At 41.4% G+C, this 14,496-nt stretch overlaps 1 protein-coding gene across 1 annotated transcript; it reads left to right on the top strand.

The window, feature by feature from the left end:
* Positions 1–5,925: 5,925 nt before the first annotated feature.
* On the top strand, positions 5,926–10,812 carry LOC105529968 (ectodysplasin-A-like). The gene is made up of 2 exons (XM_011967259.1): positions 5,926–6,561; positions 10,780–10,812. Exons 1-2 carry the CDS (start codon positions 6,166–6,168, stop codon positions 10,810–10,812), a joined length of 429 nt encoding a protein of 142 aa, XP_011822649.1. The 5' UTR covers positions 5,926–6,165.
* The last annotated feature ends 3,684 nt before the right edge of the window (positions 10,813–14,496 follow it).

Raw genomic sequence — 14,496 nt, 5'->3', positions numbered from 1 at the left:
CAGGTTCAAGGAACAACCAAGAGCCCAAACATGACTGGAGCAGAGTGAACAAGGAAAATAGAGGTAGATTACAAGCCCAGGGAGGCAAACAGCAATCAGATAATGCACGGCCTTGTAGGCCAAGATAAGAACTTTGAGAGAGATGGAAAACCATTGGAGGATATGGAGCATAAGAGTGATAGACTCTGACTTAACATTTTCACAGAATGTCTCTGACTACAAGGTAGGGAATAAACTTTAGGATGGCCAGGACAACAGCATGGAGACCCTGTATACATTTATAGTAATCCAGGTGAGACAGCACTGGGGTTTGGACTAGGATGATGACAGGAAGGTGGTGAGAAGTGGTCAAGTTCTAGATATATTTTAAAGGCAGAACTGACAGAACTCACTAACAGATTTGATGTGGAGTGTTCAAGAAATCGTTCAAGGATGATCTCATAGTTTTGGGCCTGTCCAATGGAAGGTTGGTGTTGCCATTTGCTGAGATGCAGAATACCAAGGGATAAGTACATTTTGGGGGAGAAGAGGTTTGGTTTTGGTCACGTTGAGTTCGAGATGTCTATTAGACAGTTAAGTGAAAATGGAGAGGATGAAGTTGAATATAAAAGCAACAAATCAGGGGAAGTTGGTGAGAACATATTAGGTCCTATCTCAAACTTTAAGTATGCAGAAGCAGGGCCAGGGACTTAGTGAAGGCAAATTATGCAAATGCTTTTCTACATTTCTGCCATGTCCTTGAGTACTGCTACATGTTTTTCCTCTCATCCTTTTTTGATGGAAATCTCCTACATAACAGGGACTAACATTTACTGTACATTTATTATATGCCACACAGTGATAGCATCTGAAGGAGTTGAGAAAGTGCCACCCCAAAATATGCCACTTTGGACTTCAAACTGAGGGCGTTTGGGGAACAGCAAATTCAGGGAGGGCTTTCTGAACTTTCCTTTTCTGTCTAAAGACAGATCCTCCAAAAGGAACTCAATCGTTTTGAATCCCCTCCCTGGAAATCTCACCAACCAGGGAAGATTAAACCCATATTACAAGAGAGGAGACTGGAGGTTGACATCATGCCCAGATGACCTTTATCACAGGGTGTCACTTATTTTTCTGAGGTCTCATTTATCTTTCCCCAAAATCATTTATTCCTCCTAGTGGCCTACTTCCCCCCTCCCCTCTTCCCTATGAAGAGGGTCTATAAGCTTCCAGATCTTTCTGGGTTGGGCATTCACTTTTTGTTCATGTGATGTCCCCATGCATGTAAAAAAAAAAAATGTGTATACCTGCTATCGTTTGGATGTGGTTTGTTTTCCCTACCAAATCTCATGTTGGAATTTGATTCCGAACGTTGGAGGCGGTGCCTAATGGGAAGTGTGTTGATTACGAGAACAGATTGCTTGTGAATAGATTAATGCCCTCCCTAGGGATGAATGCATTTTTGCTCTGTTAGTTCACCCCGTAACTGGTTTTTTTAAAAAGAGCCTGCCCCCACCCCATCTCTCTTGCCTCCTGTCTCCCGATGTGATCTCTGCACATGCTAGCTCTCCTTCACCTTCTGCCATGAGTGAAAGCAGCCTGAGGTCCTCATCAAATGTCCAGTCCTAAACTTTTTCCAGACATCAGAATCATGAGCCAAATAACCTTTTCCTTTTTATAAATTACCCAGCCTCAGGTATTCCTTTATAGCAACATAAAATAGACTAAGATAATATATTATCTCCTATGAATCTGCCTGCTGTCAATTTATTTCACAGACTCAGTTACCAAACCATCTGAGGATGGAGGAAAGCCTTCCCTCTCCTACACATCCTGTTTAAGACAGCTGTCTTGCAAAATATATACTGTCATCTCTATTTTGCAGATGAGAAAACTGAGGCTCTGTAAGAGAAGCAAAAATCACTTGTCCTAAGTCACATAGCTTATAAGTGAATAAGGTGGGATTCAAACCAGGATCTAAGTCCAAAGTTCGTGTTCCTTCCAACTATCTGCTGATCGCTAAGTAGGTCAGAGTCACCTGATCTCTATGTCGATTATTTATTCTGTGGATTAACCAGAGCTAAGAGGTATTTAAAACCTGTGCCTGCCTAACTCCTTAGCATATTCCACTCAATTGGTGGGTGTTCAGTGGTTGTCAACATATTTTGAATCTTTATTATTTGGGGGTTGTCAACTAATATTGTTTTGTTTTATTTTATTTTTTAAGATGGAGTTTCGCTTTTGTCACCCAGGCTGGAGTGCAATGGCATAATCTCGGCTCACTGCAACCTCTGCCTCTCTGGTTCAAGCGATTCTCCTGCCTCAGCCTCCTGAGTAGCTGGGATTACAGGTGTCCGCCACCACATCCAGCTAATTTTTGTATTTTTAGTGGAGATGGGGTTTCACCATGTTGGCCAGGCTGGTCTGGAACTCGTGACCTCAGGTGATCTGCCCGCCTCAGCCTCCCAAAGTGTTGGGATTACAGGCATGAGCCACCATGCCCAGCTATATTATTTTAATATTAGGCCCAGACAAACAAAAGTAGGAAGGGAAACTTGATGGGACAGACAGGTCAGTGAAATATTACAAACCAACTATATTTGAATTTCTTGATTATTTATTTTTCTGGATTATCCACAACTCCCATAGCAGTGCAAGTAAGAGGATAATTTCACAATTTTCATTTGGTTCCATTTCCTTTGTATCTTTTCCATAATGTATTATGCAGCTATTCACCCAGGAAGTGTTTCATAAGTGGTATGGATAGGCATCCCTTGGATCAGTTCCCTTTTTGGAATTCTAGGTAGTCTAAGTTACCATGAGTGACTTCATGTCTTATTCATTTGACAAACAATATTGGTGCCTACCATGTGGTAGGTGCCATGCTAGGTATTAGAAATATCAAAATAAAACAGTATTGGTGTCTACTACGTGGTAGGTGCTATACTAGGGATTAGAAATATCAAAATAGAAAGGACACAATTCTTACCATCAAGAAGCTCATAGTTTAGTGGTAAGAAATCCATGTAAAACATTCAAAATGCAGTGTGGTAAGTGATATCATCGAGGTATGCTCAGGGTGTAATGAAAGCATAAAGGAAGTCTGGTTAGAGTGAGTTGTGGGGCCATACCAGAGAGAACATGTGAATTGACTCTTGAAGAATTTATCAGGTTTCCAAGGTAGGGGCAATCTTGACAAAGAAACTAGCTTGTTCAAAGGCATGGTGGTGTGAGAAGTGTCAGCAAATTTAGTAGTGTGCAAGCATGACTTCCTTGTAAAATGGTGGAAGATAATGTTGGAGAGACAGATTAGAGGTCATGTTAAGGAGCTTGTATCTTGTCTCCCATAGTACATAGGATCAGACAGGTAAGGTGAATGAGTGACGAGGACAGTATTGAAGGATAGAAGAAAGAGGTGGTGATGGCTGTAGAACTTGATTGTTCATGCTTGTTTCAAGGAGGCAGTTCTAGCTGGATGTAGCCACATGGGAATATGAATCCAGAGTTATCAGGTCTTCTGGTTTTTTAACAGAAAAGCGGGAAATCTGGATTTTTTAAAATGTGAAATCTCCAGAGTTCCAATAGCTGACAATTGCTTTTTTTTTTTTTTTTAATTCAAAGGTTTAGTCAATACTGCACCAAACACTACACTGGATGTGGTCTGCAGACTGTCATTGAGACCTGTGCTTTAGGGGACAGGATATGTATGGAAGCATAGAAGCTAACTGAAGCAACACTTTAAAACACTTAAAAAATAACCACATACATTCCTCTCTGGATTGCCCCATTCCAACATTTCTACTGCATATGATGACACATGTTTTTTCTCTGGGGAAGCAAAGAGACGTCGCAGGTCAAATGCAACCCTCAGGGCTTCTGAGGGCAATGGTGTAATCCAGAGTCTCAGTCAAGCCTGGTAGAACATGGTAAGGTGAGACCAGTGTGGCCCCTGAACATCACCATCACCACCAGGAGATGGCTGTCATTTGTTTCCTTTTCATTTTAGAGGAAGAAAGGGCAGCCTGTTTAAACTGTGTATGCAAGAAAGTCAACACAGCCAGTGACAACACAGATAAAACACAGTGTAAAGGCTATTAAAGTTCATACTCCTCATTTTACTGCCAGAGAAACGAAGGCCCTGGAAAAGCACAGTGACTTGCTCAGAGTGACCCAGCAACCTAGTGGCAGGATGAAGTCTCCTGACTCCTGGTCTAGCATTCTTTCCAATAATCCCGGGCTGTGATAATTAAAGTAAATCAGCCTGGCAGTTTTCCTAGCATCTAGAATTCCTGGACTGGACAAGCAGGACTTGAGAGCAGCTGTTAGACACCTTTTTTCCCCTTAGCTCTAGCATGATGATATTCTTTGTGAACTTTGTATTTCATGGGTAGGGGTTAAAGAGAGGACACGAGGATGTTTTTGAAGCACTGAGACCATTCACAAAGTGTATAGAGAAAAGTTGTCTGTGGCTAATATATTTAAGGCTTATGACCTCTGTGCTCTCTGGACTGGCCTGCCAGCAGATGCTTTTGGTTTTGTGTTTTATTTCTCTTCTTTTGTCTTCTTTTCTATCTCTATCTATGTTTTTCTTCTCTTCCACCAGCCTAGGTCTTAGGCCTACACATAAGTGCTCCTGGCATTGCTGAACCTCCATGATGACACTCAAGATGTCCGCTGCAAGTCAATGAAATTGTTAATTATTCATTACTCAATTAATAACATGGAATGAGAGTGCGTAGTGACTATGAAGTGTACATGCTTCCCCTGCTGTAGTCATTTCACTTTCTATAATCTCAGACTAGTAACTCTTGTCAATTGTGACTCTTGATTTAACTAATCCTTTCCATCCTTCATTTCAGGGTCTATTGTTCTGCCATTTGCCACTTTTTTTTTTTCTTTCTCTGAACCCGTTTCTGATTGGTGCAGCTGTTGAAGATGCTGCAGTTGCAGCAGTGTACATCTGGAACATTTGGCTGACTTGTTGAACTTCCCCCAGGGAGTACTCCAGGAGAAGGATGGGAGGGGTGGAGAGGCCAGAACAGTTGCCTGTAAATAAAGATGCCAGTAGTGTCTGACCATTCTGTGGACCACCCTTGTAAAAATCCACTTCATTCTGGCCCTCGGTTTCCCTATCTACTCACTGAAGGCGTATGTTCTCCAATCAAAACTGCTGCAGTGGAAGAAATCTATTCTGGCTGTGGATGCTCTCATACAGCATTTTCTGCATTGTATCAATAGATATTTGTTGAATTAATTAATATATCAAGAAATCCTAGGAGACTGTTTTACCCTTCATGGGACAACATCATTTCAGTTCCGCTTGGCATGGGTCGGCTTCTCTGTTACTTAGATTGAGCCTTCAGAGTCACTCCAGGAGTGAGGCTGCTTGAGTCCCACCCATTCCCATAGTTCCCAGGCTCCTGGGTCTCCTTTTCTTCGGGCGAGCCATTGAATTGCAAACACAGCAGGCATGATTTCATTCCAAACCCGGAGCTGTTTTAATTAGTTTAACGTCTGTTAAACGCTTTGAAGATTGGAAGCAACAGATAAGTACTGGATGATGTTATTAACAACTGCAGTTAATTGCAAACATTTCTATTAATGCTAGTTTCTGCCTCCTTTTCTTTGCTCTACTTTCTTTCCAAGGTTCCCAAATTCGTAGCCTCCCCCTCTTTTCCTCCCCGTACTGGCGATATAGGGTTAAACTGGGGCGGAGCCCAGGGATGAACGACAGCGCCAGTCACCAACTGGGACGGGGCAAGCGGGAAGAGCTGGGTGGGGCGGCCAGACAGAGGCGAACCCTCACGCCCCCAGGCCCCGCCCCGCGGCTGGAGGCCCGGTTGGAACGGCACGGGGCGGGGCGCCGAGGCTTGGCGGCCCCGTGGTTGGGCGTCCCGGCAGCCGCTTGAGGGATGGGGCGGGGTCGGCCGGGACCTCCTCCTTCATTCCCTCGGCGGGCCGAGCCTCCCCTCTCTCCCGCCCCTCCTCCTCCCTTTCCCACCCCTCGGAGTGGAGCTGCACATGCGGCTGCTCCCTGCTCCGTCCCGCCCAGCCACCGTCGCGCAGGAACGGGTCCCTGCAGCCCCCAGCCGATGGCAGGACAGTAGCCGCCTGTCAGAGGTCGTGAACGGCTGAGGCAGACGCAGCGGCTCCCGGGCCTCAAGAGAGTGGGTGTCTCCGGAGGCCATGGGCTACCCGGAGGTGGAGCGCAGGGAACTCCTGCCTGCGGCAGCGCCACGGGAGCGAGGGAGCCAGGGCTGCGGGTGTCGCGGGGCCCCTGCCCGGGCGGGCGAAGGGAACAGTTGCCTGCTCTTCCTGGGTTTCTTTGGCCTCTCGCTGGCCCTCCACCTGCTGACGTTGTGCTGCTACCTAGAGTTGCGCTCGGAGTTGCGGCGGGAACGGGGAGCCGAGTCCCGCCTTGGCGGCTCGGGCACCCCTGGCACCTCTGGCACCCTAAGCAGCCTCGGTGGCCTCGACCCTGACAGCCCCATCACCACTCACCTTGGGCAGCCGTCACCTCAGCAGCAGCCGTTGGAACCGGGAGAAGCTGCACTCCCCTCTGACTCCCAGGACGGGCACCAGGTGAGTCACCTAGTAGGGGCGGCGGTGGCCCCCTCCCCTAGCGGGTAGGGCGAGGGCCCTCCGCCACAGGGGCCTGGGGGCACTCTGCCACCTCGAGCCAATTTAGAGGGCAGGACCAGGGAGGGACCAGGCGAGCAGGGGAGAGGTTGCCCAGGGCAGGTTGTCTTCGGTCCCTGGCCCAATCTGGACTCCCTGGGGACTCCTTGACTTGGAAAGTCTAGCGCGCGCCCGCGGCCCCTGGCTGCGGGCTGCCTGGAGAAAAGTTGGCGAAGCTCCCGTCGAGGAGGTGCCTGCGCTGCCCCCCGGCCGACTAACGGCTTGGCCCTTCTGCTCGTGATGAGGTTCTCTGCCCGCGGTGCTTGTTTTTTCGTGTCTAGAGCTGATGCCAGAACCAGCAGGCTCCCCTTTGGAGTTGGAGCTGTAAACAGCTGTAATAACTGCTCCACGCCCGCCTGTTGAAACAACTTTTAACCGCATTTTCAGCGCGGGTCCTTGTGCGCTGACCAGAACGTGGGCTTGTTCACACTTACCTGCAATTTGAGACTGATTGTCCTCGGCGTTCTAGTGAGGATCAGCGCCCCTGAGGAATTCTGGTAGAAATATGCCGTCTTGCTAGACAACTTCTGAACAGCAATTTTAAAAATCTATGGAAATAAAACTCACCCTTTGCATGCCGGTTCTGATTCTTAAGCGGGGTAGGTGTGCGGTGGGAAGGGTGGGTGGGAAGCGCTTTTGCTACTGCTAGCTTGAGAACAGGAATCTGCCAATGGAATAATTACTCAGGACTAGTCCCCCAAGAGCAGTTTTGTTTTGTTTGTTTTTGCAGCCTTTATGGTGTTTGTGCCCTTATTAGCAAACTATTAGCTTTGGCGTTTGTTTTCCACTCTTTCTAGCTCTTTATTCAAGTAAATTTAGTTCACTTAATGTAAATATTGTCTTCGTTGCCATATGTGAAACTTAGGAGAAGCATCCAAGGATCCTTTTGAGGTGGCTAAAGAATAATAGTAAAATTGTACCTCTTAGGGAAGAGAACAAGTTGTACAAATAAGTTCCTTGAGGTGAGGGACCCAAGCCTTCTATATTTACTTCCACATCCAGAGTCATTGTCACAACTCTGTAAACATTATTTGTGCCACTTTGACCTCCCATCTAAAGTGGTACACTTGATAGAGACATCACATTCATGATCATAGTGTAATGTTAGGACTGATACTTAAAAAAACAAACAAACAAACAACAACAACAACAACAAAAAAGATGTCCGTTGTAAAGTTGCCTTGAGCCTTAAAATGTCTTACTAGCACACTCCAATTTATATAACAGCTTATCAAAGAAGAGAATCAGCAGACATGCTTCTCATACTTGAAACTTTAAACATTGTAGCTAAACGATAATTAACTAGGATTCTGACTCCTTTTATTTATCTACTGCCACTCCCCCCACACCCCAATGCCCAGTAGAAATATTTAGCAGCTGAACATTGATATTCTGTGAAAAGGTGAAAAAATTAAATTTCTTTAGTCAAATGTTGGCCAAGACTTTTTGGCATTCAGGATGGACAGAGCCGCTTTTATAGACTGGGGATTAGCAGAACAGCTGTACTCTAGGGCTTCTGTGATGGCATGAAACTCTTACAGGTGTGTAATGGCATTTAGTTACCTGCCCTTTGTGTGGCACTAAAATAGTTCTCTCTAGGTTTAAACACAGCTTCCTACCTTCTGTCCTTTATTCTTTCTGTTTTAATATTTTTGAGCAATAGAAGCAAGGATACTAGCTCTTTACATTTGTTGACATCAGTTGGAATCAGTTTCCTAGAGTTATGAAGGGCTTATATGAGTCCATTTTGTTTGATTCCCTTGGGAAACATAGGCCCTAATGGGAAAGTGACTTGCCCAAGGTTACATAACTAGAGTCAAAACTGGGATGATAGTTGCTCTCTTAACTCCTAGTTCAGTGCCCATTCCCTCAACTACCTCCTGGGACCTTTTGCGAGGGAGCAAGATGGAGCTCCATATTAGAACTTTTGCAAAGTAGAGCGCTCAGATCTGCATCATTTTGTTCTACTCTACCTGTATTTTGACCACAGTAAGTTTAACCATGTATTCCTTATTCTTCCTGAACTTCACTTTCAGATTTGGAGTATACTTTGAAGGAATTTTAGCCCAAATTCAACTTAAGTTTATTTTAAGTTATTCAACTTGTGTATCTTATCTTGTATATTAGTTTTAGTATACAAAAATAAGTTTTTAAGAAGTTGATTGGGTATTAAATTAATACTGCTACAAGCTTGGGTAAAATTTCTAGTGCCCTGGTGCACCCTCTGCTGGCTTTACAGGGACATTTAATTTTCAGTATCTGCTGACACTCAGAATTCTACATTGTGCTGACAGATTCTGATTCGGTAAATAAGGAAGTAAACAGCCTTGTGGGATTTGGCCACGTAGGTCATATTTTTATATTTTAGTTTTTCAACACAAACAACTGCTGTTACAGCAAATCTTGGATGGAGAGGAAGAAAGATAAAAATATACACCCTTCAACGGGCAATACATTCAGGTTTCTTACTAGTTTATCTGCAAGGAGTGAAGGCAAGCTGATGACAGTAAACTGCAGGAAGCTTTCATGAGACCAAGTGGGCAGAACAGTCAGAGACACTTCATGCAGGTAGGCAAAAGTAAACCTATTCATACTTATGAGATGATGGGCTCTGGGCTCTCAGTTATGACTCAAAAAAGGGACCTGGAAATCACTGTAGATGTGTGCATATCATCTCTCAATTTAAAAACTTTTTAAGCAGGGCACACAAGGAAGTTAGGGCAGGTAGGATACAGAGCAGAGAGATTAGCACAGTTCTCCATGTGAAATGTTAGAAAAGTCTCCCCAGTAGGGACACACTTGCTGATGATAAAGTGAGAGAGTCACATCAGACCTTCTGTAATCAATCATCTCCTTCAGCTGGAGCAGCCAAGTAGCTGAGATTTGTCTGGATAGTTGGTGGAGATTATCTCAAGAGCAAGGGATATCTCATTTGTGTCTGAATTAGGACAATATACAGTAATATGATTGTCAGTGTAACAAACTAAAAATCACTGTTGATCATTCTGTGGAGATGTTGCTCCAGTTGTGATTGTGGTCCTCAAAGGCCAAGAATGTAGTGGGTATCATCAGGAAGGGTGTCAAAAACAACACCACACTTACAAAACACTTATTTTTTCCATGTACAAGATCAAAAGCAGATTTGCTTCTACAATCAGACAGGAAATTCTGGTGACTGGTCCTCAAGAAAAGCCTAACAGCTGATAAAAGTCCTCAGAAACCCCATTAAATTGATCAAAAGGATGAAGGGATTTTCTAGTTTTTTTCTCAGTCTGGATAGAAAGAGGCTGAAGGAGGAATATGATCAAAGTCTACCAAACCATGAGCGAGATGAATATGGTTAATATATTCGTGTAACTTAACAATCCAGTTCAATAAATAGAAAGCCTGCTTTGCCAGACACAATGTTAAGTATTAGATACTTTTTAATGTTTGAAAAATTATTTTCAAGAGGAGGCAAATAAAGGTAGTATCTTATTCAACTCATTGTCTCAAGTAATAGTCAAAATTATGGGTAGATCAATACGGATTTACTTAAAACTGTAGGGCTATTTGGAGTATGTTCCTAATTATTTGAGGTGATGTCATAGATGTCAACCTTTAAAGTTCTACAAAACGTTGCTTGACATAACTAGATAGACCATTAGTGTATCCAGAGTTGACATTACCTGTGTTAAGGCTTTTTGATCAAGAACATAACTAGGAATCATTTGAGGTGATTCAAGGTGAGCACAATGAATAAATCCAAGGATTTTTTTTTTTTTTTAATGGAGGTGGGATCTAGATAAAATACATTTACTGTGGGTTTAAATACAGAACTTTTGATCAACTTGCTTCATTATTCCCATCCCATTTTCTCTCTCACTAACTCTGCTGCAACCCAGCCACCATATCCTGCTTAGAATCATTCTTTAGTTGTTATTGCTGTTGTTGTTTTTAAATACATTTTATGTCTTTACATTAGAGCTCCTTAGAAATCTGCCTTCATTTTTGTCTTTCTCCATAATGCCTGACACAGTGCTAGTTACAATTACTGTACTCAAATACTTGTTGAGTTGAATATTATTTTGGGACTATGGACGTGTTTATGTAAAACAAAGACATTTTCTCTTTCTGTAACAGGCCTGTTTTCCTCAGGTCTTGCTAAGCCTGTGACCTGTCAGCTATGCTTAGGTGAGTAAATAGTTCCACTGGCAATGTTTCACTGATTTCTAGAATAATTAGAAAGTGAAATGGAGAAGGGCCTTAACCATGTGGTCAGTCTCCCAGTTTCACATCTTCTCTCTAAGATGGTACAAAAAGCTTCCTGTAATATATTGTTTGATGTTTTGTTTTATTTGCTTTTAGGTCTCATATCTTACCTCTGAAGCCATTTAATTCCCAAGAACATTACCAAGAGAAACGACCTTGCCTGTAGAGGACCATTTTATCTGACTCCTCTGTAAATACTCAGGACTTAGCTTTTCATTTCATTTCTTTCTTTTATTAAAAACCTTTTCTATTGAAGTATAACTCATACACAGAAAAGTATATAAATCATATTTGTACAATTTTATGAATCATTACAAAGTGAATATACTCATGTCACCAACACCCAGGTCAAGAAATAGAACATTATTATATTCCACAACTCCTACTTATATCCTATTGTTATCAGTATATCCTCCTCACTCTCTCAAGTTCTAACACCATAGATTAGTTTTTTTATGTTTCTCCACAGTGCCTGACATAGTGCTAGTTGGATTAGTTCATTAGTTTTGTTCATTTTGAACTTTATATAAATGAAATAAAACAGTGTGTATTCTTTTGGATCTGGAGTTTTTTGCTCAATACTGTTTTTGTGACATCCGTTCAGGTTGCTGCATGTGGCTGTAGGTTTTTATTTGTATTTTTTTGTGTATGTGAGACAGGGTCTTGCTCTGTCACCCAGGTTGGAGTGCAGTGGCATGATCATGGCTCACTGCAGCCATGACCTCCCAGGCGCAAGCGGTCTTCCAACCTCAGCTTTCTGAGTAGCTGGGACCACGGGCACATGCCAGCATGCCTGGCTCATTTTTAATTTTTTTATAGAGACAGGATCTCTATATGTTGCCCAGTCTGGTCTTAAACTCCTGGCCTCAAGCTATACTCCCACCTCAGTGTACCAAAGTGCTGGGATTACAGGTGTGAACCACCATGCCCGGCCATTTGTTTGTATTTTTGTATATTATTTCATTGCTTGAATATACCACAGTTTATTTACCCTATTTTTAATGAATTTGTGGATTGTTTCCAGTCTGGGGCTATTACGGATGCTGATGTTGTGGATATTATTGTACATGTCTTTTGGTTACATATGCTTGAATTTCTGTTGCTTGTATACCTAGGATTGGAGTTGCTGGGTCATAGGGGATGCATATTTTTGACATTATTGATAATGACAGTTTTTTAAAGTTATTGTATCAATTTACATTCTTACCAGCAATGCATGAGAATTTCAGTTGTTTCATATTCTTACTAACACTTGGTATTGCCAGTCTTTTTAAACGTAGCCATTCTGGTGGGTGGCTTTGTAGTAATATCTGGTGATTTTAATTGGCATTTCTCAGAAGACTGATGAGGTTGTGCTCCTTTTCATGTTTATTATGCATTTGCATATCTTCTCTGAAGTGCCTATACAAGTTTTTTGCCCATTTTTCTATTAATTTGTCTGTCCTTTTCTTATAGATTTGTAGGGATTCTTTATATACTCTGAATATGAACTATTTTTGTATTTTTTATGTTGTAAGCCATTCCCAAATCTGTGATTTACCTTTCTTTGTGGTATCCTTTGATGAACAGAAGTTTTTAATTTTAATGTGTTTAATTTTTCAGTATTTTCCTTTATGGGTAGCATTTTCTATGTCCCATTTAAGAAATATTTTCTTACTTTGAAATTGTAGATATTCTCCCATATTATCTTCTAGAGGCTTTATGTTTTTGACATTTACATTTAGGTCTATACTCCACTTGAAATCAATTTTTGTGTATGCTAAGATACAGAAACTGAGCTTCATTTTTTAAAATATAGATATCCAGCTGATCCAGTACCATTAATTATAAGGACCATCTTTCCCCCAGTCCTCTACAGCATCACCTTTGTCATAAATCAGGTGCCTGTATATGTGCAAGAATGTTTCTGAACTGTTTATTCTATTCTGTTGGTCTCTTTGTCATTGCATCGCTACCACAATCTTAATCACTAGACTTTATTATTATCTGGTAAAGCAAGTCCTTTTACCTTGTTCCTCTTATTTAAAAGTATCCTGGATATTCTTGGCCCTTTGCATTTAGAATCAGCTTGTCATGTTGCACAAAAAAGAAAAAAAAAGAAACGTGCTGGTATTTTTATTGGGATTGCATTGAATCTAAAAATCAATTTAGGGGGAACTCATCATTTTATGGTATTCAGTTTTCCAATCCATGAACATGCCCAGCAGATTTGGTGTTTGGTGAGTGCCTTCTTCCTGATCCATAGAATGACACACTCTTGCTGTATCCTCACGTGGTGGAAGGGATAAATGCACTTCCTTGGACCTATTTTAAAAGGAAACTAATCTCATTTACAAGGATTCTGCCCTCATTATTTAATTGCCCCCTAAAAGCCTCATCAAATACCATCACATTGGTGATGATATTTCAACATATGAATTTTGGGGGGAACACAAACATTCAGATCATAGCAAACCTGTTTTAGACATTTTCTCAGCATCCTTTATGTCTGTTAAATACTTTTCTCTATATTCTATCCTTTTTTTTCTCTCTATACTTCATTCTGGGTATTTTCTTTTTTTTTCTTTTTGAGACAGTTGCCTCTACATACTTTATTTAAAAAAAATCTTCACAAGAACAATGCAAGGTAGATACTGCCGTCTCTATTTTTACATGTGGAGAAACAGATCCAGAGGGGTTAGATAACTGTTTGCAATCATATAGCTGTTTCCAGAACTACATTTTAAATAGGAATTTTATAAACCATATATAGAACTTGTATCAACTGAACCATTTAAAATGTGCAGTGGAGAAGTTTCTATTTAAAGGGCTCCCATGAAAGGTAGATTAATTCAATAAGTGGTATTGGGATTTACTGACTTGCCATTTTGGGGGTTTAAAAAAAAGACAAGTAAAACTGGATCCTTATCTCACCTCTTATACTAAAATGAATTCCAGATGGAACAAAGATTTACATGTAAAACATGAAATCACAGACATCCTAGAACACATGGATGCATATTTTTATAATCTTACATTCTGGGTATTTTCCTGTGACTTAACTTCCAATTCATTAATTCTGTCTTCAGCTTTGTCTAAACTCCCTTTAAACTCGCTCATTGAGTTCTTAATATAATTTGTCATTTTTTTTTTATTTTTAGAGTTTTCATTTGTTTTTTTTTATAAAATAGTGTTTGGTTCTCTGCCAAAATTCACAATCAACTATCTTTTAACATACTGACCATAATTATGTGAAAATTTTCATTTGATTACTCATTATTTCAATCCTTGAGGGTGTGTTTCTATTGTCTATTGTTTGTCTTAATTTTCTATCACTTTGCCTTTCTCCTGGTTAGTTTTGATTGAATGGTAGACATTATATATGAAAAATTATAGTAGAGATGGTTTGAGGCCTCAGTTATTTTTATCTTTATCTAGAAAGGATTTATACTCACTTCTGGCACATGGTTAGAGACACTAGCAATCTCACATCTCCTTAATTCAATATGAGACTGAGATAATTTAAAGCTGCTCTTCAATCCAAGTGAAGGTTGACTTACCCTTCCTTTTAGTATTTATGCCTTCTAAGTTGAAATCCAAGACTTGGGC

This window comes from Mandrillus leucophaeus, unplaced genomic scaffold (assembly GCF_000951045.1).
Source record: "Mandrillus leucophaeus isolate KB7577 unplaced genomic scaffold, Mleu.le_1.0 Scaffold797, whole genome shotgun sequence".
Classification (NCBI taxonomy): domain Eukaryota; kingdom Metazoa; phylum Chordata; class Mammalia; order Primates; family Cercopithecidae; genus Mandrillus; species Mandrillus leucophaeus.
This window is presented reverse-complemented; position numbering and strand designations above follow the sequence as displayed.